At 43.9% G+C, this 27668-nt stretch overlaps 1 protein-coding gene across 2 annotated transcripts in view; it reads right to left on the bottom strand.

Annotated features, from left to right (window-relative positions):
• Positions 1-27668, bottom strand: part of ABCC1 (ATP binding cassette subfamily C member 1 (ABCC1 blood group)) — a 2255476-nt gene that overhangs the window by 2211428 nt on the left and 16380 nt on the right. For both annotated transcript variants that reach the window (XM_069647115.1, XM_069647114.1), the window contains exon 2: positions 6355-6531. In XM_069647115.1, the coding sequence (XP_069503216.1) occupies positions 6355-6531 (177 nt within the window). The remainder of the gene's footprint in view (positions 1-6354; positions 6532-27668) is intronic.

Raw genomic sequence — 27668 nt, forward strand, 5'->3', positions numbered from 1 at the left:
TACCACCAACAAGAGCGTGCACTACGCACTGCCCACTTTGTGTTACCCGCCCTTAAAGGCCAATCTACAATTCTTTCATGTGCTCTTCAAGCCTCGCCCAAAAGAGTACAATCTTCTATAACAACTCGAGCATCATTGCGCCATGTTAAAAAACCATCACCTCTTCATTTGACCTCCACTATCGCCACACCTACAACCCACTATGTGTCTTCACTTGCACCATGAACCCTATATGTGATGTCACAAATGTAAGGGAACGGTTTTGATACTTCACAATACACCCCCAAAAAGCCTCACAATAGTTCAAAACACAACAATACAAACACCAGAACATATATATGGTCATCTTCCTGGCTTCAAGCAGGGATTTTCAACATATACATGGTTCTTTTTCTATACCGTCGCATAGGATAACATCTCAGAGATAAACTAAGAAACCACCTTCCGTAACTAAGCTCTGTGCCTAAAATTAGTAAACTTTTTTGTCTTGTCTTTGTTTTTCATCCATAAACCAAGCTAAACGCCTAGAATACAGGTTTTTCTTAATTTCCTTTTCCTTCACAATAACACAAAACTAATTAACAACATATTTCCGTTCCCAAGATTTGCAGTATGGCTGTGGCTACACTTCTGCTGAAGTCCTTGGACACTGCCTTTCCCTCCAGTCTGCCACTCCGCCGTCCTGTCTGCTTGGCGTCCCTCGTGGAGCGGGCAGGAACTTCTCCAAGGCGGCTCCCGACGACCTCTCCAATATCCACGCATGGTATTTTTGGTTTGTGCTTCTGGCATGCAATGAGAAAAGGTGGTCTTATTGCTGAAGGGTTTTAGCAACCATACCCTTGCTACAACCTGCAAAAGCTGTCAGGGGTCTATTAACAGACTCCTGATGTACACGTGTTAGGACAGTTTTTCTGAAGTCCAACTAAGGGCTTAGTAAAACCACTCAACTGAGTCAGTACAAGACTCCACTCTTAGTATAAGGCTGTACCACCTGAGTTCATGGTAGTGTAGACAGAGCAGCCAGTCTCATCTTGGGAGAGAGGGCTATAGAATCAGTACAAATGAAATTGTAATACAAATGGTCCAAAGAAACACTGCATTGTAAAAATAAAGGATTTATTTAAATAGAGGAAGGCCCAGATACATCTAGGGGTAAATAAGTACTTCACGCATTATATGAAATCACATTTATAAAAAAAAACACTATACTTGAAGGTAAACAGACCAAAGTATAAACCTTATTTGGAACACCTAACAGTAGTTCTAGGGAAGTCCACACCTTTTCATACACATTCAGTATAGATCACACCTATTCTTGGGGAGCAAAAACCAATGGTTGCTTTCACAATTTCCTTCAGTAATGCAAGGGCAGTAGACCCTACCAGTTGTACAGTGACCCGGTACAAATCACATAGCCAGTGGACTGGACAATATACTTTTTGTGAATAGTGGTTATTCCAGGCACATTAAAAACTTAGAACTACTTTTGTGATAACAGTTATAACTAAGGGAGTAAAACCCAAAGATGTAATATTCAATAACAGGTGCTTTTGAGATCAATGAAACACAGATTGAAATAAACAGTAACTCTTGTAAATTATTTTTGGGATGGCACACAGCTAACTCAAGGTAAGTCAAACCCATATACTTTTTTAATCTCACAAGGAGTCCAGGTTAGATCTTTTCCAACTATACAAGTGACTGATGTAGGACTTATAAGGGGCAGTTAGAACCACAGACTCTGGGTTAGATAGCACAGGGAAAGTAAACTCCAATGTTACACTTTACTGAATGACTCAGTTATTCTAGGTAGGTAACAACCTAATACAGACTTATTCTGGACAGGCTATCAGCAAGTCAGGGGAAGCAAGACCCAGTTGGAGGACACTCATACAATTATTGTGAAAGAATAAGCTGGTGAAACCAACACATTACTTTTGGGAAGAGGCACAACCTAATCACAGGAGATTAACTAATATACCTTCACATATACTTTCTATTAGAATGGCAAAACAGTTTCTAAGGAAAGACAAGATGAACCATACTTTTGAGAATGGTGCATTACACATCCAAGTAAGAACTTTTGTAACTGTTCACTCTTAGAGTTACAGTTACCATTACAGTTACCAACCAACTCTTTACAAGTAAGTAACTTTTAAACACATATTCCCTTTTCTAGGCAAAATTCCCAATCCTTTAAATGTCTTTCCCTTATTCTTGAAGCAGGAGTGTTCTCAGTGGCAGACGGGGGCAGTAGGATCTAGGTTCTTAAGCAGTAGAAGTCAGAGTTACTTAGGAAGACTGAGCAAACAGGCGAGTTTTGTACTTCTGAGTTAGAAGAGGGTCCAGGGGCTATACAGAAGACACCCTAGCAGAATTCTAGCAGTGGGACTGGTTGCACTGGATGAGAGGCCCTCCCATCACAGAAAACACCCTACAGCTACACAGAAATCTTGAGACTTAAGGTAAGTACATACCCAAGCCAACACAGTACCTCAGCATTGAAAAAGATTTTGCAGCAGGACGACTCCAGGATCTGCAGCCAAATACTCGGTCAGTGGATTCCTTGTCGTGGTGTCTGAAAAACAAGACCTCAGAAGGAACTTTAACAGGGATCGATGAAGGCAGCTCTAGGCAAGGTTTTCCTCGCAGCTGAATGCGGTTCTGCAGAGTTGGCGCCTTCTCAAGGAGCACAGAAGAAGACAGAAAATTGTGGTTGAATTCTTGTCATTACAAAGGTCCAGCATTCTGTGGAGGGGACTTTTCAGTCTCGATTCCTCGTGGGTATCCTGGTGGATCTGTGGAGATCCACCAGGATACCCACGAAGTTTCAGCGAGATTCGGAATTGGGAAGACCGTGCACCACAGAGTAACTGGAGGTCCCAGGGTATTGAGTTATTGCAGCAATGCAAGGTTGCAGCAAGGAAAGGTCACAGCAACAAGGTTGCAGCAATGCGTGGGATGGCTCAAAATGCAGGTCTTGATTCTAGTGGGTCTCACCAGGCTCTAGGTTTGGGTCATTGTTTTCGGAGTCCCCAGGTCGATAGGACGGAAGTGCTACAGGAGGCACCGGTTACACAGTCATCGATTTCAGTTACAGTGGTCAACTTGTCTTCAGCTTCCAGGTTTGCAGTATTTATCATCAGGAATTACAACACAACTTCTGCATTCTCTCCTTGGATTTTTCAAGAAGAGGCGGGTCTGGGTGTCCAATCAGGACAGCCAGCCCCCCCTATTGGGATTTGTCCACATTCAAGCAAGGCGTAAGAAAAAGGGCTGTGGAGTTTTGCACTCCTCCTTGGCTTGCTGCCCTCACAGACAGACTCGAGCCTGGGCGATGAGTCCAGGGGACTCCCACCAAAGGTAAAAATCACACAAAGGAATTTCCAGCCATTGATGTCAGGGGAAGGAACAAGAAAGGACAAGAAACACTAAAATGGCGAAAAAAGAAGACCGGCCCATTTTGGTAAAATTAGCACTCTTGGGTGCCTGTACTGCACACAGCCCACGGTAAAGGTGCACCAAATTAATACAAGGTATCGCTGCCACCAGCCATTGAAGGCAAGTGTGTCCCTGTAACAGAATTGTTACAATGTATCCCCTTTCACATTAAAACTGTATCTCCCAAGCACTCCAAATAAGGTGGGTTGTGCTGGCTTCACAGAACATGTAAAAGGGATCCAAAGATCCTTTCTACCCTTGGGAACTGTAGTTCTCACAAGGTCAGCAAAAGAAAGTTATAAGGGGAGCCCCTAGGGCAACCCAGCAACAGGCACTTCTTGCCAAAAAGTTGGGAAAAAGGATAACTTTCAAAAGACACTATGGACAGTCATATAAATGACACCCATAAAAAGAGTAAAAGATTCTTTGAGTGTAGAAAAAGGTTCCCACTCAGAGGTTTTCAGGAAAAATATCCCACTAGTAAAGCAAAAGGTCTGGGGTTGACCCAGGTCATGAAGATTTACCAGTTCTGTGAAAATCTTAACAGGCAAGTGGAACTGGGCCCTGGAAATCCCCTGCACCAAGAACAGAAGACCCAGCCATAGAGCAAAGTTCAACTGTCTTTATTACGCGTTCTAATTACAATGATTGCAGCATGAACAACGTAACATTCCACACGATCACTCAGTATCTAGGCAGTTGTCAGCTGGTTTTAATCACTAATGGTACAAAATGCAGTTACATCCCAAAAACCTAACATGCTACGGGATAGGTTAGTAAAAAAAGATACATAAACTTTTCTATAGGTGTTAGTGCATCTATTGGCTGCTCCTGAGACCAACTCCAAAAACAAAGTTACAGGTCAGTGAAAGGTGGTTGGCCGATGCAACATTGTATACACTCATTTGAGTAGCTGAATAGGGATTGGATAGGCAGGGTCGTCTCAGCCTGGGACAGGTACCAGGCCAAGTGCAACACTCAAAGTAGTGAGAACAACTCTGAAGGTGCTGCATGTTACCAATAATTTACCTTCCCCAATCTCGACAGAATATTGGTCTTTGAACCTGTGCTACATTTCTATCTCACTATATTCAATCTGGTGGGAACAGCAATCTATACCCAGCTCGAATTAATAGGCATGGTCGGATCTATGCGATTTTATCCCAAAACGTCTGAGAATTATTATTTTACTAAACCAACATTTTAAAAAGAATTGAAAAAAAATCACCAAATTCTTATTTTTCCCAGCCCCCTTTTCCCTGTTTATAGCCCCGCCCCAACCCCCTCCGCCGTTTTACCCGCTTACTCCAAACTTAAAAACAAAAGTTTTTATTTGTTTTGTTAAAATAAAAATCATGCTCTCATTTTTGTTAAAAATCACTGCGGCATTGTCCACCATGTTCAGGTCACATGTATAAGGACCACGAAATGGTTCACCTGTCTGTAATGATGAGGATTTTCTGGTTTGGCTACATGCAGGTGCCCTAATGGATATCCTTTGTGTCTATCTGCAATAAACTAAAATGTCTGTGTAGCTTCATGCATGGTTGCATATGTGCTTCATTTCCAATGCATCTATGTGAGGATATCAATCGTGACGTCACTGGCTCTATGTGGCTGCATTCAGTCGACTTGCTCTATATATTGCAGGATTGTCTCTTCTGCATCGTCATCAGGATATGGTCTGAATGGCCGTCTGAGTGAACAGCGTCTCTCGCACCTGCGATACATCATCGAAGCAGCAAGGGGGGTGGGGGTCACGAGCGATGTACATCTCTCGTTCCTCTGTATACTGGCTATGAGCAGGATGGGTGCAACAAGTGCGATGTTTAGGTCCCTCTCTTCAGCAGAGCTCACTGAATCAACACAAAATGACTGAGATGGTGGCTACGCTTTGATAAGCATGAGAAGTATTTATATGTAGCATTGGACTTCATTTGACAAAAAGCGCGCTCTAAATTGATCGCAATGTGTTGATGAAGAAAATCACGAATGCAAGGTTTTGTTTTACTATAACAATGTTTTCGTAAATGGGAAGCATTCAGCTGCAGCTTGATGACTCTAGAAATACATAAATCTTTCATTTTATACATGCTTCTGAATAAGGAATAGGATACATTTTGAAAGGAATTGGAATAACCGACTATAAAGTGCAATGGAACTTTGATTTTCAGACGTTTTGGAAAAATTCTACTGCCCACAATGTCAGTCCTATTAAGCAGGCAGCTAGCTAGCCGTCCATGGTCATTGTGGGAGAAGGCCCATTTTAAAAGGCCTGGTCATCTACATGACTGTCTTGTTCAGTGCATGTTATCAAAAACAATGTTAACCTATGGTAGGTGAAGATGATTGGGGGGGGGGGGGGTTAAGGAAAACAAAATAATACAAAATAAAAATCAGCCGGCTGGTTTAGTTTGGATTGTAGGCAGCCTGAGCTTTGCTGTGGGCTGGTTTAGTTTGGTTGAGGGAGCGGACGCAGATTACATACTATAAACCATGTTTAACATGAGCACAGTCAAACAAAAGCCTACATCAACCTACAAAGAAGAAACGTGTGCCAGGTGGGTGAAAAGGTAAAGAATAGGAAAAAATGAAAAGCACTAAAAAGTGCAGGTTGAGTAAGGACACATGCGTATGAGGGCACAAAAGATCTCAATTCAAATACATTTAATTGAATTCTGGCTCTAAAATCTTACACTAAATGTTTTTTTTTTTAATTGTGCCAATAAGTACCTGCTTCGTCTGTCATGAAGCCATACAAACTTGTCACTTACCTACTTGGCAGCAAGCATGCACTCAAGCACTACGTTCAACGTTCCACTCAAGAGACAAACTCAATGTTGAAAGTAGTGTAACAAACAATGCATAACATTACATTGACATATACCAGAAAAATAACAATATCGGACTTACTGTTTTGGCTTTGTTGAGAGGAGACATTTGAATGTAACCATGGTCATGACTGTAGAGGTAAATGGAATAGATTGGGAAAAAAATCCAGAGGTAACCACAGGGAATCCACACCAGGACAGTGTTTTGAAAGCACTTTGTGAAATCCGGATTTTCTGAATACCAGGTTAAATTACTGTCCTGCAAGAATGAAACAAAGCACTGCTTAATATGGCACATTCTGAAATTAACTTGCACAGCATAGAAGCACACTCATTGAAATAGTAAGGCATGAAAACAGAAGAAATGCATTCGGAGTTTAACAGTAATGTGACATTCTAGATTAGTGATTACATGGAAATAAAGCATCAATGGCTGTGGGTAAAATCAGTGAAACCGCTGCACCACTTTTGGTCCACCTCATCACTGCATGCAGCCACCACTTCTCTTCAAAACACATTGGCTCTGTAGCCCACAAGTGAAACTATACCCGTCAAATTGAGATCGAGCAAAGGCTGCACAATTGCAACTGTACCAGGGCTTATGAATGGTGGCTCTATAAGCATTACGATCAAGATTGGGTTAGATCAGGCTGAAGATTTGAGCTTGGATCACAAACATTTAAAAACGGGAATCTGCAGCTTTGGGAAAATAAGCCAGGAACCTGTGCAGGACAGGCTGCATTAAAACTGCCACCAAATGGTTAATTATTTAGCTATAGTAATGCGCATTAACTGTATTTAAAATGTCATTAGCATGACATATTAAGCACAATATCAATGTAACACTCAAATTGCCAAAAACTGGTCACTCCATGCTCAGGATTTGTGCCCATATATAGCCCACTGACTGACCTCAAAGGCCATACCCAATAGTTTACACCTTATGAAAGCGCAATCATGTGCCACTGTCCCAGTTTCTAAAGGGCACGGAAAATTAGAAGACACTAAGATAGATATAGTTGGTTGGCTCCACTATATAGGCATCATAAAAAGGTCTGCATTTTATACTAGGATATCAGACTACCGCCAGACATTGGTGCACAATAAAATCTCAAATCAATTAGCAGAAGCTAAAATACCACTGCGCTTCTTCTCCACATTTTGTATCCAGATGTTTGACTGCAAAATGGGACTGGGAGCCAAACAGCTAAACACCATCCCTCTGGATTAGGCACAAGGCTATTGCTGTTGAATTGAAGCAATACTAATTTACACAAAAAGAGAAGAGCCTTGCTCAGTTTAACTAGTATAAGTGTCATTCTTCAAGAATTGGCAAAGCCAGCAGGTTCTGTCTGACATGCGTCGCATGCAGCCTCATCTTAGAATATAGTAATATTCATTTTCTTAGCCCCTTTTTGCGATCAAAATCCCTGAACTCTTAGTAATGTTCAAAATGGGGGGAGGGTCGCATTTGTCAATCATCGAGTAGAATGGAAATGTGTTCATGGCTTTCATCAGTCATTACAAGGCTGGGTCCAACTAGAGTGAATGTTTTCGCTGCCTGGCCTTCACTGAAATCTAGTTTGAATAAAATTAAAGGCAGATCCTCCCATTCAGCGAAGTAAGAAAAGCTATTTCAATATGGTTTGACTCTCTTAATGCAGTCAGTCTTAAGATAGTATTTAGCTAAGCAGAGGTTAGTTACATACTGAGTCATAGTGTTCCGCACTTCCATTTTGTTTTAAGCACGAAAGGTATCTTTTTAAGGTTGTGCAAATAGGGTGACTATTGTTGGAACGCAGGGCAGGCAGGTTCTATGTTTAAGGACAGCAACCGCCAGTCACCACCCGTGAACTGGTGGAAAGTGTGTGTAATTAAGCCATAAGCAAACAGGAGACTAGTGACATAGCAATAATATCTGTTGAATATATAAGTTGCCCTGCCCTCTTGGAATTAGGTGTAACATTGCGAATGCAGTCTGAACATATTTATGTTATTATCTTTTGCAAATGAACAACAAATGACAAATGGCATATGTTGATGCAGGCTTTGTTTTTTGTATAAGAAAAGACACAGTGAACCATTCAGGCCCTTCACTTCTCCACTCTCCATGAAATACTGATTGTGGATGAACCTGAAGTCCAGTCGAGTGTATAATATGCACACATTAAATCTTACCTTGCAATTTTGGTACTCTGTCTCAGAATGCTCTATTTTGGTTGAATTGAAGTCTCAAAATGGCACCCAATGTGGAGCCCCACTGAGATCGAGGGCACCTTGACTAGACGTGATGGAGGAACCTGCCGAATGGACCGCTTGGTTTCAGGGATCCCTGCTATCATGAAGATTTAATTGCTCACAGCAGACACTACCCTCCATCAGCGGTCTTCTCTCCATAGACTCCCACTCCCAGCTGGGACCCTTCAAACTGCACGCAATATTTCGCCCAGAGCAACTTGTCAGCAAGTATAGCTTGTTGGGAAGTAAGACTTGCTTGGGTGGGTTAAACCGAAGATATTTGCAAATACCTTATTTTGCCAGGAAAAAAATCAGAAAGCTTTTAGGATGCCTGGTCCCAGTAAGCTTCTCAAATGTTGATCCGGACTTTACTGTATTTGCTCTTGTCAGCCAGCACTCCCCAGAATGTACCCCAGCATACAAAATGTATGTCAGATACAAGTTAGGGGCGATAGAATTCAACAGTTCATGGCACAAACAGGCTAACAATATGCCTAGCTTGAGATGGCCAGAAAATGGCTCTTTTGATGTATCCATAATTCAGCATTTGGAATATGTATTATTAAAGAATGAAGCTAGACCCTCCACCTTTGAGGTTATCCACGATTGGCGCACAGAACCCACGCAGAAAAACAAACACTAACAGAAATTTGCTCGAAGACATATGTCAAAAGCTGATAAAGCTTTAGTTCATGATCAGCAAAAATATCAGCTAAATAATAGAGAGATAGATTGTCAGTTACAAAGAACAGGAATTTACTCTGTTATCCCTACTACAACCCAAGAGCCTGTAATGGAACAGATTCTTAATAACCCTCGCCAACATCCCCTTCCCTGTGCACCTCCTCCTCCGAATGGTCAACCACACAGCTCATTCGTATTAGGGCTCTCGGCCCCTAAACTCCCTCTCACTCTTCCTGATCCCCAAAATCCACCCCCCCCCCCCAATAGAAGAGGACATATCAGATGCCAGTATAGATCCTCCCAGTGGAATATATACATGGCCCATTGACTAAACAAAAGGCAAGGAAATTAGAACCTTTTATTAGGAATACACGAGCCGCTTTAATGCCTACCCAACAAATGAAATTGAGAGAGCAGGCTATTCGGTTAGTATTGAGCTGGTTCAGACGGATTGTGGTTGAGGAAGTACTTGAAACCCAAGGTCCTGAGCCACAAATTTTATTAGAATGTTTGGGTGAAGAGATTCGGATCCAGTGGAAACAAAAATTGCCTTTGGCATTTCCTAGGGAATTGCAAGATTTTAATTTAGCTGCCTTCTAGTCATACAGAAAAAGATGCTTTTTTCACATGTTAAAAGGACTTTGGGTGATATTTCATGAAATGAAAGGACTAGAGAAAGCTCAATTGCGATTTCAAACTGAAACTAATACTTCTCAGTATGTCCAACAGCCTGTTATCACAGCATGTAAAGAATCGTGTGCATCAGATGAGAAATGACAGTTATTTACAAGTACCGCTCTTAGATGGGCCACCACTTTGACCCCTATTTTGGTCATTTGCAGTACTTTTTGTCAGCATGCCCCCCAGATTCAGATGAAAGTAATGTTGGATGCAATTATGCAGTAAAATAAGGAAAGCGAGAATTCTGCAGAGTTCCAACACTTGAAACTAATAAAGTGCAGCCATAATGAGTATCCCAGAGCAACTCATCCACTTAACAGCACATTTAAAATAACGAAAATCATCCAGTTGCCAGCTTCCTATGCAGGAGGTGGCACCTGTTTATATACCACACTTGATGCTCAAGGAGATCCTGTCCTTGATAAGGGAAACCCATTATGCAGCCAGCTAAATATGATGCCCAATTTGTTCATGTACCCCTTTCCAGGCAATAATTAAATGCATTAAAACAGACACTCCCTAACATTAGGAAAAATCCTACAGGGTTTCTTAAAGAATACCTCCATTTTCACTATTAGGGATTTGGAAACTCAATTTTGCCATCAACTTTTTGGGAGGACATGGGACACACGTTCAGCTTGACACTAATAGGACAGCTGGCGAGGCCCGCTCCCGCAGTACATAACCTTCCCACTATGATAGTTGCAAAACTCAAAAGGCCGGTACCCGAGAAAAAGATTTATTGGGATAAGCTTGCAGCATGTGTCCATGATAAAGATGAAGGGGAACAGTATTTTAATACATTTGAGCAAGTATTTATTGATTTCACAGTCACAAAAAATTACTAGGCCCGCAGGGAAACAATTATTTGTAGATAAATTAGTCTGGCAATTGTTACCAGAAATTAGCATTCTTATAATGCAATCAGAGAGTGCTTGGCAGATTAAAACACTGTCAGATATTCTGCATATGGCCCAATATTATGAGAATAGAGTGAGAAAGAGAAAGCAGAAAAGAGAGTGGATCTTAAAACAAGAGTGTTAATACAGCAAGTACAACAGGGAACTAGGGGAGGGCTATTTATTGGCTCAAGAGGAAGATGTGTTGGTCCATTTGTACCATTTTCCCCGCCAGGGCTTAATCAGTATGCATATTGCAGACAGGTCCACTGGACGGTACAGTGCCCAGTCTTGTTGAATAGGGGACGTGGAATATATCAAAGAAGGGGAAGAACATCTGGGAGGACAGGTAGGAGTGGAAGGGTAGCACCTGGGCCAGCGGCAACTACTACAGTCCCCATTAATTCCAATGTTTGATAATCCAAGCGAGTCTTGTTACTAATCAATACAATACTGAGGATTTCTCTTGTGATATCTCAGAATAGGACAGCCCGCAAATGAAAATGAATGGAACCAATTCCCATCCCTGTGGATCAGACAGGACCCTACGTTCACATGAGAGTTGGGAGACAAGCGCATCGATTTCTAGTAGACACCTGGGTGCAAAAGAGGTCTATAGCTCATGCTAAGGTTCCAGATATTCCTTTGAGTGGGAATACTAATATTTCAGTAGGGTTCGCTGGAACACCTGTAGTTAGTAAAGTATCGGTCGCAGGGGCTGTTCTTTTAGGACCAGCAGTTAGTGAGATACCGTTCTTATTAACTACACAGTGTGGAGAAAATTTGTTGGGATTTCATTTATTGAAAAAGTTGTTTGCTACTATTTATTGTATGCCAGATGGAGTACACATTACAGTATGCCCTTTGTAAATTAATCAGTTTTTAGCAAAACCTCTGCTACCAGAGTTTGATTACGTCCCTGACGCCTTATGGGCAGTATCAGATAATGACGTCGGTCTTATGGATATTGCCCCAGTAAAAATACAGATACGACAGGGAGGATTGTATCCATGTATTCCTCAGTACAAAGTATCCCCTGAAGGTTATTCAGCCCTTGAAACTTGAAGTCTCAGACTTAGTAAGACAAGGGATCATAGAAATAACAGGGGCGTGGGGGTGTATGCAATAGTCCCATTTGACCTGTTTTTTAAAAAAGGGAACACAAATATGATATATGATATGGCATTTGTAACGCGCCTATACACAAGTGTTTCAAGGCGCGACGAGGCAGGGAGGGGGGGGAACAAGTGGAGACAAACGATCCTACTAGGCCAGGTGTCATTCAGATCGCGCAAGTGCATGGGTAGAGGGGACAGGAAAAAGTGCAAGGGGGAAAGTGCAGTAAAAACTGATTAGTAAAATACAAGATAAATAGTAAGGGCCAGCTGGTGGCAAGTGCAGACAAGTGCTGGGAAGGGGGCTGTAGGGATACAGAGACAGTCCCGCAGTGCAGGGGTTGCCAGGGAGGCAGTGCAGGGGAGAGTGGCTGGGCCAAGGACCGAGAATGGTGAGTGGCCCAGTTGCTGATTCAGTACAGTTTCAGTGATTTAGCAGGGGAGAGGGGGAGATAAAGCAGAAGCAAAGAGGAAGGTTTTGAGGTGCTTCCAGAACCGGAGATGGTTCTCCTCAAGTTTCAGTGAGGCAGGAAGGCTGTTCCAGAAGGAGGCCCCTGCTGCGGAGAGAGATCTCCACCCAACTCGTTGCTTGGAGAAGCGGCTGACCCTGAGGGAGTTGGAGGCGGATGAGCGAAGAGCTCGAGAAGGAAGATATTTAGGAAAAGAGAGTTGAAGGTATTTTGGCCCAAGGCCCCAGAAGGCCTTGTGGACAATGCAGAGGGTTTTGAACTTTATCCTTGCAGCCATAGGGAGCCAGTGTAGCGATTTCAGTCCTGGAGAGATACGGTCCCTGGGGTTGAGGCCAAGGACAAGTCTCGCAGTCCTGTTCTGGATGAGTTGCAGCGGGCGGAGAGTAGAGGCAGGCAGATTTAGATAGAGGCTGTTACAGTAGTCCAGCTTCGAGAGAACCAGGGCTCTGGAGACAGTGAGCTTCTGGGGGAAGGAGAGGAAAGGAAGGATACCTCTGAGAAGGTGCAGATGGTAGTGTGACTTCTTAGAAATGTGAGGAGAGAAGGAGAGTGTGGAGTGGAAGATGACCCCGAGGTTTTTTGCCTTGCAGGTAGGAGCAGGAAGAGGGCCAAGTGAGGCCGGCCAGAGAGCTGCAGGGAAGGAGGGAGTGGGTGTGCCGATGAGTAGAATCTCAGTCTTACTGGCATTAAGGCAGAGGTCGTTGGCGGCACACCATTCCTGGATAGCAGAAAGACAGTCAGAGATGAGGGAAGGAGAAGAGGAGGCCGAGGGTAGCCTGAAAATGAGCTGGGTATCATCTGCATAGCACTGAAAGTTGGGGCAGAGAGCAGAGATGCGGATTGCAAGAAGTGCCAGATACTGGTTAAACAGCCAGGGAGAGAGGTTAGAACCCTGGGGGACACCACAGGTAGAGAAAAATATGTCAGAGAGGAAAGACCCCATTTGTACCTGGGAGGGTCGATTTGAGAGGAAAGAGGTCAGCCAAGCCAGAGCCTGACCAGTGATACCCAGGTTATCACGGAGACGGTTGAGCAGGATGGTATGGTTGACAGTGTCAAAGGCAGAAGAGAGATCGAGCAAAATGAGAACACATGGAATGTTAGAGTCCAGGTTCGAGAGTAGATCCTCACGGCTGTTCAGGAGAGCAGTTTCCGTGCTTCTGGCGGCTCTGAAGCCAGACTGATGGTCATGAAGGCTATCAACAGATTCAGCATGGAGATTAAGCTGGGAGATGGCCAGTTTCTCCAGGAGCTTGACCAGGAAGGGTGTGATAGAGATTGGGCGATAGTTAGCTGGGCAGGAAGGGTCGGAAGAGGGTTTCTTAAGAAGGGGGTGCACAAGGGAGTGCTTGAGAGGGGATGGGAAGACTCCAGAGGCGAAGGAGTGGTTGCAGAAGTCAGTAAGGGCCGGAGCCAAGACGTCGATGTGGTCCTTGATAGTTTTGGAGGAACAGGGGGGGACCTGTTTTGACGAGACTTTCATAGATCGGACTTGTCTCGAAACCTCTTCAGCAGAAAAAAGGGGAAAGGCAGAGAAGGAGAGAGGAGGGGTGGCTGCAGAAGGGCCAGAGGACGGGCAGGGAATACGGGGGTGGGGGGGAGGTGATAGGAGGAGAGTGAGGACAGGATGTCCTGAGTTTTTGAAGTGGGAGGCCAGTGCCGTACAGAGGGACTGGGAGGGGACAGGAGAGGTAGAAACTGCAGCAGGGTTGGCCAGCTCCTTGCAGATTTTAAAGAGTTCGGCCGAATTGTTAGATGCCGCAGTGATGCGGGCTTGGATAAGGGCTCTCTTCTTGGTGAGAACGGAGAGCCGGTATTGCCTTTGGAGCAGGCGACGGGCCAGTTTGTCAGAGGATGAACATGAAGCACGCCACTTCCTCTCTGCCATCCTGCACTTGCGTTTAAGGGTGACGAGATCCGAGTCATACCAGGAGTTGCATTTGGCTTTGGGCTTCAGGCGGATTCTCACGACAGGGGCAAGGATATGAAGTGCATCAGATATAGCAGAGTCGAGAGAGGAGAGGGCTGTGTCAGGATGGGAGTCAGCCGAGGGGGGAAGAGGGGGCGAGAAGGTGGCAGCGAAAGCCTCAACTGACACACGCTTCATGGGTCGGATGACCGAGAAGGAAGGTGGCAGTGATGAGGGTGGCTTTGCCTGTGGGGTAGGGAGGGTGAGGTGGGAAGAAAGGAGATAGTGATCACTCCAGGAGAGAGGAGTGAAGAGACGGACAGAGGGGGGAAGGTCAGAAGAGATCAGGGCATCTAGAGTGTGCCCTGCAGAGTGGGTCGGCCCAGACGGGAGAATAGAGAGTGAGAGAGAGAGTTGCAGAGGTCGCGAAAGAGTCCAGAGGGGGGACAGGAGGCATCCAGGTGGATGTTGAAGTCTCCAAGAATGAGGAGTTGAGTGGTTGAGGACAGGAGTGAGGAGGAGAGGCCCGCCCACTCGGAGAGGAAGGAGGAAATTTGACCAGGTGGCCGATAGATAGTAGCAATGGTAAGGGAATGGCTAGGAGAGAGAGAGAGTCGGCAGACAAGACATTCAAAAGAGGAGTAGGTCTGCGTGGGAATAGCAGTGGCAGGAATCCACTCAGAGAAGATAAGGGCCACACCCCCCCAGCACGGCAGAGCCTAGGAACGGGGAGGATCTTGTAGCCGTCAGGTAGGAGTGTGTCAAAGCTGGTGACAGAGCTGCCCATGAACCATGTCTCAGTTAATTCCCACATGGTTTATAAAGGATTACAGAATTGGGTGTGTAAGTGAACGTCTGACATGTTACTTCACACCTACCAGACCTCTATGACAATGTTGGACCTCCTCAATCCCCACCAGTGCAGCCCCCTAGCGATTGCACGCCCACAGGTGCAAACTGTCATCGATAGCGTAGGGGGATGGATGGATATAAGGCAAGCGCCTGGAACAGTCAAAGGACACAGACATATGTTGATTGCAGGGATGGGGTGTTCAAAGGGGAGTCTGGAGATACCGGGTCTAGGGTGGCCATGTGGATAAGGGTCCCCATGCCAAAGAACCCTTTGTGGTGTGCATGGTATTCAGCACCTTAAGTATTCCCATCCTCCCAGCCCCCTTGTGAGCACATGCCCACAGGTGCAAAAAGCCATTGATAGCAAAGGGGTGGGTGGGGGGGGGGGGGTGGAAGAGGATGTGAATGGGGGGGCGGGGGAGGAGCGTGATCGGCCAGTGAACTTGTTAAAGCACACTGATCTTTTACAATACTCTTAGATGTTTTATTTAGTTTGATAAAGTGAATGGCAATTACACTACAAATTATACTGCTGCAGTCGATGTACCGTCTATATAAATTCACAATATTGTCATTGGTCACTGGGGAATTCATAACAAATGGCTCGAACCACACATGCAGGTATTACTCATTAAACGCGAATTCCCAGTCTTCCATGAATCCAGCATGTAAAGGCACGATATGCCGTAAGTCTGTACCACCTGCGTAAGAGATACAGAAATAGTTTACTTAAATTAACCCAATAATTGCATTTTCTTTGTTTGCACTACTTGTGAAATGTAAGGTATGATGTGAACGCACATGCCAGAAAAAACAGTTTGGGAGATACTTCCAAGTGAAAGAAACGTAATTGTTCAGATCATAAATCTAAAGATGCCTTGGTTTCAGATTAGAATGAGTATTCCAATTTACAGAGAAATTCTTTCATCAGTGATCCATCGAAGTTAAATTGATGTAGGGGGACAACATATGTTAGCCGTCTCGGATGTCAAACAAACAACATACATAGAGTGATTTTACTCATTAATTGTATTACGAGGGCGAACTGTAGCTCAAACTTCATGCATAAGGACCATCATTCGCAACACAGATCTTGTAAGGCGGGCGGCCCTGAAGTCATGCAGCTCGGTAACGCATAGCAGTGGAGTGTCTTCTTCAGCAATGTAGGCTAAGCAGCCAGTGTTTGCTCTGCAACAGTAGTACTCCACCAGAGTAGGGAGTAGGTAGGCATAAGCTCACAACAATGGCAGGTACACCAGGTGGAAACGTGTTCAATGCGACTGGGTTCAGACTCGGTTGATGGATCCTCATGACTCATCTGATTCCACATTGTCTCGACTTTTTTTCTCTTTCAAGGATTTCCTCTTCTGAATTGTCAGGCTCGTACAGGTAGGGCTGAATTGTTGCCATAGTTGCTGAATAGTGAAGCAGCACAGAAGCAACAGTGAGGTAAATGTATAAAGAAAAGAGGTTTCTACATTAACATTGAATGTTAAAGGACAAGCGCAGAAAACAGCCATGTTACAATAACACATGGCAAGACTAGATTAATAGGCTAAAAAAGATTGCAAGGAAACATGTTTAAATATGGTTTGCTAAAGACATTTGTACATAATATAAGAAATGAAAAGCGACTGCTGAGTTAAGTCAATTTAGGCAGCATACCTACAGGTTCTCAGTGTGTCGTACTTGGCAGATAGCTGAACAGAGCAGAAATAAGTCAGGGAAGCTCGAAATGAAATAAACTGACATGAAGGAAAACGAAACTCCAACGTTGTGTGATCAAACAATGTTTGTATACACTTGTTGAGGAACAAGGCATCTTGGCATTTCCATGGCGATACGGCAATACATAATGAGACGTACATTGGTCTGGTGAAATGGGGCATGAGCATCTAGTGATGTCAGTATTAGGGGCAGGAGATCTAAATTAGTGCCACTAGGCACTTGAATTTAGGGCGATGGATCAACAGATAAGATTAGCATATGGTGGTACCCAATCTGTCGTTTTTTCATGGTCTTAAGTGAGAAAAACTCAGGTAAAGTTGCATCGGAAATTCTTGGAAGAATGATCGCTGTATGATCTAAAATACATGCCCGATCGATTGGGCCAATAACATTTATGACCGAACTACCCCTTTAATAAGTGCAGGTGACTGGACAGATTAGCAGGAAGATGACCAAACTTTTAGTGAGTACCCATTTCCCAGATGATAGTGTGCGTTGTGGCTAGGGGCATGAGTGTGCAGGCCTTTAGTCACCCACTGAACGAAAGAGAGCATTTGTGGAGAAACAGATTTAATCAAGACAATTTAAAGGGAAACTATTGCATTTTAATTGAATTTGGTTTACACTATTTCAGAAAGGCAGGTATGACCTATGCACTGACACTTCATTAAACTATTCTTCCATATACCTCGTGGCCACAGAGGTGAATACTAAACGGTAATGGAACTTAAAATGTAGAATAGTTCTGCTCTTTGATACTGTGCCCGGTATTTTACGTGTATAATCTTAATAAGGTGACTGATTGTATTGGTCTGTAAATTTATGTTGATTAACTAGTAATGCATTTGCTGTATGTCTGAAACCTAATATTAATATGTCATTGAAATCTACTGTACTAATGGAGTTCTTTAACAGTGTTTTAAATATGTTTATATGCATTAATTTATGTTTTATGGACTACTAATCCAAAATAAACATTCAAAACACAAAGATGTCTCATACAGCTGTGTCAACCATGTATCATGGGTATTTTGGGGCTTAAATAGTGGCAATATGAATAGACTACATGGAATGCTCAGGTGATACAAATTGTGCGGTATGTCCAAATGTCACTCAATTACAGTACAGTGTTAACTCGAGGTATGATAATGCATGGTTCGTTAGACTCCTTTGCTTATTCAATATAGAATATTGATCAATTATATAGTGCACACTGCATGCTTAATTGACCCTTAGCTTGCTCCGGGCACAGTCACTTATGAGTTATGATGCCCGTTTTAACAGAAATGTGAAACCACAGCTGTTCCATATGAATGCAATGCTCTCTCTAAGTTCAGCAGCCTTTCTTTTGGCGAGATTGGACAACACATTTTTCTGGGCAGGGTTTGGTCATTCAGGGATACAGTAGTTGGTTCACAGATTGAGACTACTCGCCTAAATGTTTTATGAGAGAGGCTTCACCACGATGGTTAGGCCACTGTTTTTTGCCCATTTAGTTTTGACCAAATGTACTGCCTCTACATGCTTGCCTTCCCATGTGCACACACAATCCTCGGGACAAAACGTATCACTCTCCTCGCTGCGGTTGCTTCTGAGCATGCAACTGTGTTCCTTGCCGCATCCTCCGTACACCTATGTGCAATCCCCCAGTGCAGACTGCATACTCTGCTGCACCTCCCTGCTGGTTTGTTGCATCACTTCTGTGCCCCTTCCCATGCTCTACATGAAGATATACTCAGTCTGCACTGGGCCAATGGCCAAGCACTACTGATGCATTTATCCCACACTCTCACCAGAACTAGATTGGAAGTTATGTAAATTGCACTGGAACCATCTCTTATACGAGGGGTCTTGCCTGGGACACACCTTGGGAGACCAGCAGCAACATTTCTTTTACTCCCTTTCTCCCCCTTACTCTAACTCACGCATGGCCCAGTGGTTGAAAGCAATGGATCTCAACCTGCTATTCAGTTTGTGGAGGGGCACTTAGGCTAGCCCCAGACTGTCAAGATCATATCTTACCTTTTTATTTGAGGATGTGGTCTTGTAAGGTATAGGGTGCCCAGCCCCCTGGGCAGCCACTGCAACCCAGAGGGTGAATACTGGCATCTAGTCCTGCCCAGGGGGCACAGAGCCAGTGAGGGAAACAAATATTTTTGGGAAGGGACTTTTGCAGCGTGATATGCAGAAGTCCACTTCTCAAGGCTATGCGGTAGAAGTAGCAACAGCAGGATTAGAAGGAGGACCGAGGAGACAGGCGTTAATACTAAGCAACAGAGAAGGAGAGAAGGCAACAAAAAGCAAAAAGGACCAGGAGTAAGAGGAGGGAGGGCAAGGATTCAATGGGTGAAAACAAGGACAGCGTCAGTGCAATAAGGAAACTATTGTGATGCATCGCTTACCGGGGACGCCGCAGAGAAATACAGTTACCATTGGTTCTGGGTTGCCGGATGAATGATATCATTACACTATGCTGTGTGATGACGCGACCTTCCATAATGGAGTGTGAAGCATTGCCATAGCGACCAAGCGGCAAGCCCAGGCTGCAGCAGAGAGTCATGACTCCGACACTAATTGCTTTAGCTTTTACTCACTCTTCAATCTTCCAGGACAGGTTATTCATTTCACCATCTCCATTTTTCCCCATCCCATAACTAAATGTAAATTCAACAAGGACTCCTTGATTCCCTACCACAACCAAGTCAATGTCTCGTTCCAAACTCGCCCTCTTCTCCACTCCAATGACCTTAGGGCTGTCTGTCCCCTTCAACGATCATTACCCTATCCATTTCCCAATCAAATCTGAAACACATGGGAAGACGCATGGTTGTGATCGGGATTCCGCCTATGCCATGGCACGGAAAGAGTACTGGTTTACGATATGGATGATCTGACCAGATAAGTCGACCAGGGGGGCACAGGGGCTCTGATTTTGCTAGACCTCTCAGCAACCTTGGATACTGTGGATCTTCCCACTCTGCTGCTCCGCCTTGCTCAGGCTGGTGTCTCTGGTCAGGTGCTTGCCTGGTTCTTGTCATTTTTGACAGATCAGTCCCAGTTTCTCTTTTGGGTCTTTTCTTTCCCCTGCTCATAAATGCTCTTGTGGCGTCCCCCCAGGGCTCTGCTCTGACCACCGCACTTTTTTACCATCTACATTCAGCCTCTTTTGCTCCTCATCCGTTCGCACGGCTTCCAGTCATACTCCTATGCTGATGACACCCAAATCATAGTCCAGCTGGATTTGGCCAAGCTGGACACGGCATCTCAGCTATGGGTGTGTCTGGCAGCAGTGAGCGACTGGCTGGGGAGCAACTCGCTAAAGCTTAATGGGGACAAAACAGGGGTTCTAGTGGTGGGTCCTACCCCCTTCCCCTTCATGGCTCTGGTCTTCTGGCCCTCAGAGCTTGGCTCTGCCCTACACCTATTCGGTTAGTCAGGAACCTGGGGTTCCTATGCGCCGAGTTTGTCTGCCACAGCTCAAGTTAGCTCGATATGCAAATCTTGCGATTTCCATCTCAGAGTATTAAAGAAGGTATTGCCTTTCCTTCCGGCAAACCCCTGCCTTTTGATGGGGTCCTCACTAGTATTGAGCAAGCTTGACTATTGCAACTTGTTGTTTCTAGCCCAGCCAGCTTACATCATCCATTGGCTCCAGCTGCTATAGAATTCAGCAGCTCGTGTGGCCACTAATACTGCTTATGGGATGCATATCGCCAGTCCTGCAGTCGCTTCACTAGCTACCGATTCAGAAGTGGATTAAATTTAAAATTCTAGATTATCCAGCATGCCTTTTATTGGCATGGGACTGGAATTTCGACAGGAGAAGTTACAACACTACCTGCCAGGCCACTCCCTAAGATCTGAAAAAGCCTGACTGTTGATCATCCCTCGGTTCTGCCTTGCCAGTAAGAGCGGCCGCTCCTTCTCAGTCGCAGCGGCAAATCTGTCGAACGCTCTGCCCTTCCCGATTCAGGCTACTCCGGACCATTTTCAGTTTCGCTGTCAGCTAAAATGTACCTGTTCCAAGTTCTCTCGGCCCGGATGACCTTCAGCACCATGATGCTTATTGCGAACAAGCGCTTTATCAAATCTATTAACATAACATTCACTAGCCATCCAGGTGCTAAGGACAACTACAAATTGCTGCATAGGCTGCTGTTGCCAAGAATTATCAGTTTTGATTTCCTATTTCGATTACGTACGAGCAGAGGCCATGGGTCTCGACCCTCTGCAATGGGAGTGTGATCAATGGCTCCTGATAAACAATTTGGCATTCATACATAGAGCAAACCAAGCACACCCTAAGTTACCAGGGAAATCCAGACGTGGAACCCTTGCTCACTGTTCTCAGAGAGGCACAGCTCCACCTCACTGATGATGCCCAACAAGGCTGAAACACGTGTATGGGGTTGCTGTTGGTACTCTTGTTCAGAGGAGAATTGCCGAGCATTTCGGTGCTGGACTGCCACTGGGCAGGGCAAAGACTGATATGCAGGGATATTTCTTCTCTTTGAAAGGGACATTGAGCTGAACACTTGGTTGAGACTCTCCCAGGCGCCATCCACCCAGGAACAGGTCAATGGGCTGTGTTTGTGCTGGTAGAGAGACTCCCAGAACCCCCTTTGTTTTGCAAGCACAAAGAAAGTGCGTTGCATCCTTGTGCCTGGCTCACTGTGCCTTAAGTCTGACTCAACACAGCCAGGAAATTATAGAGAGCCCAAGTCCCCCTTTGTCCAAGATAACTGCTCTGAAGTGTTGCATGAATAAGTTACACTACTACGAAAATGTATGATTTAGCTTAATGTAAACCATTATTGCCTAACAGCATATAGGTTTATTAGGCAAGGAACAGTCATTAAAACATAGGAAGCCATCAATCCTAAGAGAAAAATCATATAAATTACTGTCATGTTGGGTGAAAAACAACGAAAAAGTATTTGAGCTTAAATGCATACTAATCACATGTTTCACCTGCACTCGCACACCAATCTGAATACAGTTTGCACAAGCACCATTGTAATCGCGTTGAAAGAAATCCCTTAAGTTACCCGATGTCTCATCTACTCTCCCCAACCCTCCAGAACTTGGTGCGGCTTGTGCCGTCTGCATGCGACTGCTGTCCTTGCGTATATTGCTTTTGGCCTGGCGATACATATTTTATTTCAGCTAACAAATATGGCGGCTCCAAGGTGTACAATATCAATCTTGGTTAAGAGTTCAATCGGGCATGTAGGACTCCTGCATAGAGTGGGGATTTTCGCAGTTGGGAATTTCTTAACATACACTTTTGCACGCCAATGTCTGCAGTCTGCAAAAAATCTGTTAAACAGAACGTGCAGACGGTAGCCTTGTGCTCAATTCAGAAAACAGCTTTATGTCCAGCAGGCGATCACAGAATTCTTAAAAGGTTGGAGTCTGGCCCCTTCACCTTTTCAACTTAGTTCACGCAACAGTTAGGACAGCAAAAGATCCCTATTTTAGCAGGACGACTCCTGGTGCTAGAAACAGACTGGTTTGCATACAATGGTATGGAGTGTATGAATGTCAAGCCTTCCACCTATAACTTTTTGGTTTGGCTTGTCTCCCCAAGTGGGTCCACCCCTGCTTGTAATTCCTAAGGAATCAAGTTGCACTTCAAATTAAAGGTCCACTGAAGACTGACATCGCCTGTGTTCCCAAGCAGACAGGACAAGGGCTAGTAGTTCTGACTTGGCTGCACACATAAGTGTTGGGACTAAGAATGGTTTGTATATAGCAGGTCCCCTATTGCAATGTCAGACACAAGCCAAAATAATCTGTGGTCATTAATGTAAAGCATGCCAGCCAGACAATGTTAGTGTCAAGCAGAGGATGAATGAGGCCTAGCCAATGCATTGCACATAAGCACATGTACATGTACCTGAGATTTCACTCCTGTGAGGTCACAAGAATCAAATATTGTGCCATAAATGTCAGCCTCCCCTATGGTATCTTCAGACGTTATTTATCACCAAGTTTCTACCAACACAAGTTCTGTTAAATCATATTGGGTGCAGGGGCACAATACTTAACAGAAGTATTGGTAGCTTACGTTGGAGTGCACAAAAGTGTAAAGATGCATGCCAGACTAGTCGAACTAATGCCATTTATGGTGTCGTGCAGGTCTCTTGTGCTTCGGTTTCTATAAATAGTGCCGATCATCGGAAACACATGTCACCAAGTAGTACTACTGGTTTTGTCACATACCATAATGAACTGTGTCGGCATTGTGTGACTCTTTAAATGCAGCAATGCTGATTGGAGTGAATATATTGTTTAAGCAGTAATGATGGCATCAGGTGTTGCTGTAAACAATAGTGTTAGTTTACATTTCACTACAAGCAGCACACTTTCTTTTTTAGTTATGCAACAGATAAGCGCTGGGCTGGTCATGTCGCTTTCTTGAAGTTGTACTAATTTCGGTCTACTTGCTAATGATACCATGGGGTTGGTTATTATGTAAATTACTAAATAGAGCTGCTAGTTTTGGTATATTCTATTATTGTGACAGTCTATGTCCATGTTCCTATATGCACCCTTTCTGGTTTTGGAACACAACTGGTGTGGTGGAAATATTGCAGTACCCAGTGCTCATGTATGCGCAGTTAATTAGTAGTGTACAAAACTACAAATGAGAAAAAGCACTCCCTTTCTTGTATTGACTACTAAAAATGGTAAGTGTAGGTTTAGATGATTTAGAGCTTCTGTGGCTCATAAGATCTCATTCAAGCCTTAATGGGCACGGGGGAGAAAATAAATGACTCTGGTATCAAAAAGTCAACAATATTATGAACACAACAGAGTTCCTATTGGTAATAGGAACTCACGTCCCCCTGCACACCATTCAGTAGTGGAAAAATAGTTTCAGACAAATGTAAGTAATTCAATGATTCAATATATTCACAATAGAACTATTAAAGTTTGAAAAGGTAGACATTTCTAACTGCAGCAGTTGTTCAAAGAAATTCAATTTCACAAGTTCGCTCAAATTCTTTGATAATTGCATTTATCTGATTTCAACAGAAAAAAAATCCATTCGCCAAGAGTTCCATTCGCCCAGAGGTTAAATTAAACAGAGTTAAAGGTAACACTTCCAAAAAAATAATTCAAATTAATTCTTTTTTAGGAGCTCCTCGCGTTCCGAGAGATTATGTCTCTCCTTCAGGAGCAAAAATGTTTCGAAGTAGTTCAACAATTTATAATCTCAACAAATCTTAATTTCAAAATGTTAATCCCACAAGTCTTTCTTTGTGTGTTGTAGTAACCATTCCATTGTGAAATCATGGAAACGTCATCTATCAGCGTAATTATTCGTTCTTTGATGGTAATCTGCAAATGGTATGATGTGTATTAGTAATATTTAAGTCAAATAAATGTGTTAATTAGCCCTGCAGATAACATGCGTATGCTGCCCTTTTATGCATGAAATTATTGCAAATACGGTGGATTTCATTTTCTACTGTGAACGCTTTGATTTATTCATTAAAAAACATACTTACCATCACTAGATGGCATTATAGCGTTTCTTTTGTTAGCAGCATAGCCTTTCTTAGACATGATGGTGAATTTCCAACTGAAAGACCAAATCTGTGACAGCTAAGCGAGCAACACAATAAAGCATGCACCCTTTTAAAATGTGTTCATACCCATAACGTCTAATAGCTTGATATGCCAAAAAGTAAAGTTTGCTTCGATGTCCTTAGTTGAATATTCTTTAATAACCATACATAACACTATGGAAGTTTGTGACGAATCGCCAAACCTAAGTGAGTTTATGGCACAACTTATTTTTTGGGTGTTTTTAAAGCGCTGAAAACGAAGTGGGTAAATCCAGGATGTTTTGCCTTTTGCATCTTCTAGTTTACCATACAGGATGAGGAAAATAAAAAAGGTACAGTGATATTATTTTGGCACAAAATGCTGCTATAAGGATTTACATGTTATGATCCTCTACTATGCAAGTAAACTCTTTAAGACAGTATTATTGTAGGTCTTGACACCCAAAACAAAAGGTTTTGTTCCAAGTGAAGCGTGGAAGAAGGTGGCCATGCCCAAATTGAAGGAGCGGGTTAAAATTCCAGCATCGCTCTAGCGCAAGTGTGTGAAGCTGGGCAAATAATGTAATCTCACTATGACTTCAATGGCAAAAATTGGAGTGTTTATAAGTTTACACCCTTACAAAAGGACAGTTTTAATAAGTGTAGGGACGCATTGGTGTATACTGGTGTTCCTCTGCTAGTGGCTCCAATACTGCTGCATAGAATTCCATTATTGCTGCACTGGCCCTCCCCAATTCTTCTAACACTGGATTTGAAAGGCAGACAGTGTCACCAGCCAGTCAGCGCACCAGAGATTCTAGTATAGCGGACTGTGGTAGAACCAACATTACATTTTCTTCCCTGTTGCTCCCAGCCACTGAAGGTGTTTGGGTCGTCCAGAGTACTGCCCCACACTCTCCAATGCCCTGTTATGCTAGGATATTGAGTCCTTTATTGCACACCATCTGCTATTTTCACACTTTCTAGGGCCTTCAGGTTCTGCAAGAAGTGGATATTTCAAACTCAAAGGAGAGAGCAGTTAACTGATTGTAACATTGAAGCTGCACTAGAATATTCTTATTACAATGAGTAATGAAGTTAGATGCCACTACACAAGTAAGTTTGCCATTCCTCCACAGTCTCTGAAGTTAGTGCCTCTCCCAACATTTTAAGGGTTAGCCCCTGCCTATATTTGGCTTAGGTGCACACCTGGATGTGCGCACTTGCATTTTGATAGGTAGGGAGGTGAGGGAAGTCTTTCCCCCAAACTGGCGGTGTTAAGGTTTTACTGTGTGTGCTCAGAAAAATGTACTTGAACGCAGTAAAACTTTAAAGCGGTTACTTTCAAGAAAGTCTTCCATCACCTCTCTGCATATTGCGCTTTAAAATATACTATTCAATAGTAGTTCCCCACACCAGACAATGGGAGGAGTTGGGTAGAACAGTGGGGGCAGAGCCTAAAAGTTTGCCCTGCCCATTTTCTGAAGTGGTCCCTCCCATCACAACTTAATTCCCCCCTCCTGCCTCCGAAATGTAGGTTTTGTTGTGCCCCTGCATGGGAAAGATCAGGTAGGTCGGCTTACTCTCGCAAGCCACCAGCCACCCCCACCTCTCCCCTCAAAGTGTTGAAATAAAGGGGCGGGAGCCAACACATCTGCAATTATTCCTTTACTTGCTGTCTGTTGTAAACCTGCTCTGTAATGTATAATTTATAAAGTTATTCTGGCTGCAGTAAGAGGTGCACTTGCTGTTGGGCTATACCACGAGGGATGGGCCATTACCCCATGCAGGGATTAACAGTTCCATTAGCCTCAACTGAATATATTTGCCAATAGCACATGCAGGGAGGCCATGTGCCACTGGCGCATGCAGAAAAGGGATGCTCAGTTAGCATGTGCAGAGAGGAGATGTGCTGCTGCATTGCATATGTACGGAGGCTATGGCAATAACAGGTCGAAAGGGAGTATGTGTTCTTACATAGCGCTGTTAGTCAAATTCCTTCAGCTTTTAAGCACTGTGGTAACAGTTATTATCCCATTTCGAATGGTATTTGATTTATTATAGCAAAACAGAGCAGAATGCCAGGGGAGCACTGTTGGGCATTGTGGTGGAGGCTGGCGAGGACATGTTCGAGTCAGGCTGAATAAGGAAAGGGGAGGGGGAAAAAAATCAGGTACATCTGGACCAGTACATTTTGTCAATTTCAAGCACTGATAATTGTGTGAACGGTCATTCTTCATTATTGCATTTCTTGTAAGAAAGAAGCGACTCCTCTGCGGTCTTCCCTTTGCGCCACACCCATCCAGACTGCGTCACGTAATTGGAACTTGGGAAGTGCAGGCTGCCCTCCTGCCCATTAGCTTTCCACCCTTTCTTTGGATGCAATGTTTTAGCCTGTGCAGCAGGGAGCCCTGCCATGACTGGCAGAGAGGAGATGTGCGATTATAGCATGGGCAGAGGAGATGCTATGTTAGCACTCACAGAGAAGAAATTTCCCCATAGTACGTAATTAGTAAAGATGTGTCATTTGCACGTGCCATGGAACAGAAGGGCAATTAGCATGCAGAGCCGAAATGTGCAGTTAACATGCAGAGCCGAGATATGCATAGACAGGATGTGGAGTTTGCACATGCTAACACAGGATGTGCAGTTAGTACGGGCAGGGATGGGATGTGCAATTAGCATGTGCAGAGAGGATACTTCCCTTTAGCATGTGCGTAGAAGGCATGTCATTAGCATGCACATCTCCTCTCTGCACAGGCACGCAGTTATCACACATGTACAGAGAGTTGTCCCACTAGTATGTGCGCAGAGAAGATACACCATTAGCAGATGAGAAGAGATGTGCCAATAGCATGTGCATAGAAGAGATTGGAGGTCACTATGGGTAGAGATATGTCCTCTCAACGTGTACAATATCAGGCTTGCTAAACAGAACATGTTCTATCAATACGTGAAAACAATGTCTGCCATTAGCATATGCATAGAGATGTGCTGTTAGCATGCACACAGTGTAAATATGCAATTTACACAGATTTGCTCTTCAAATGCTAACAGCACATCTCTGAAAATGCTGAAAGTAGATGTGCCTTTACCATGTGCACAGATTACGTGGCATACTCGTTAGTATGTGTCAAGAGGAGATGCGTAGCTAGCATGTTCAGGGAGGATATATCACTTAACACGAAAGGACCGGGGAGGGTCTCATACCTGAGTATACCCTATTGTGTTCACACATGAGAAGACTCTGGTTGGTCGATTCTG

This window comes from Ambystoma mexicanum, chromosome 2q (assembly GCF_040938575.1).
Source record: "Ambystoma mexicanum isolate Mex_15411 chromosome 2q, UKY_AmexF1_1, whole genome shotgun sequence".
In the NCBI taxonomy this organism is placed as follows: Eukaryota; Metazoa; Chordata; class Amphibia; order Caudata; family Ambystomatidae; genus Ambystoma; species Ambystoma mexicanum.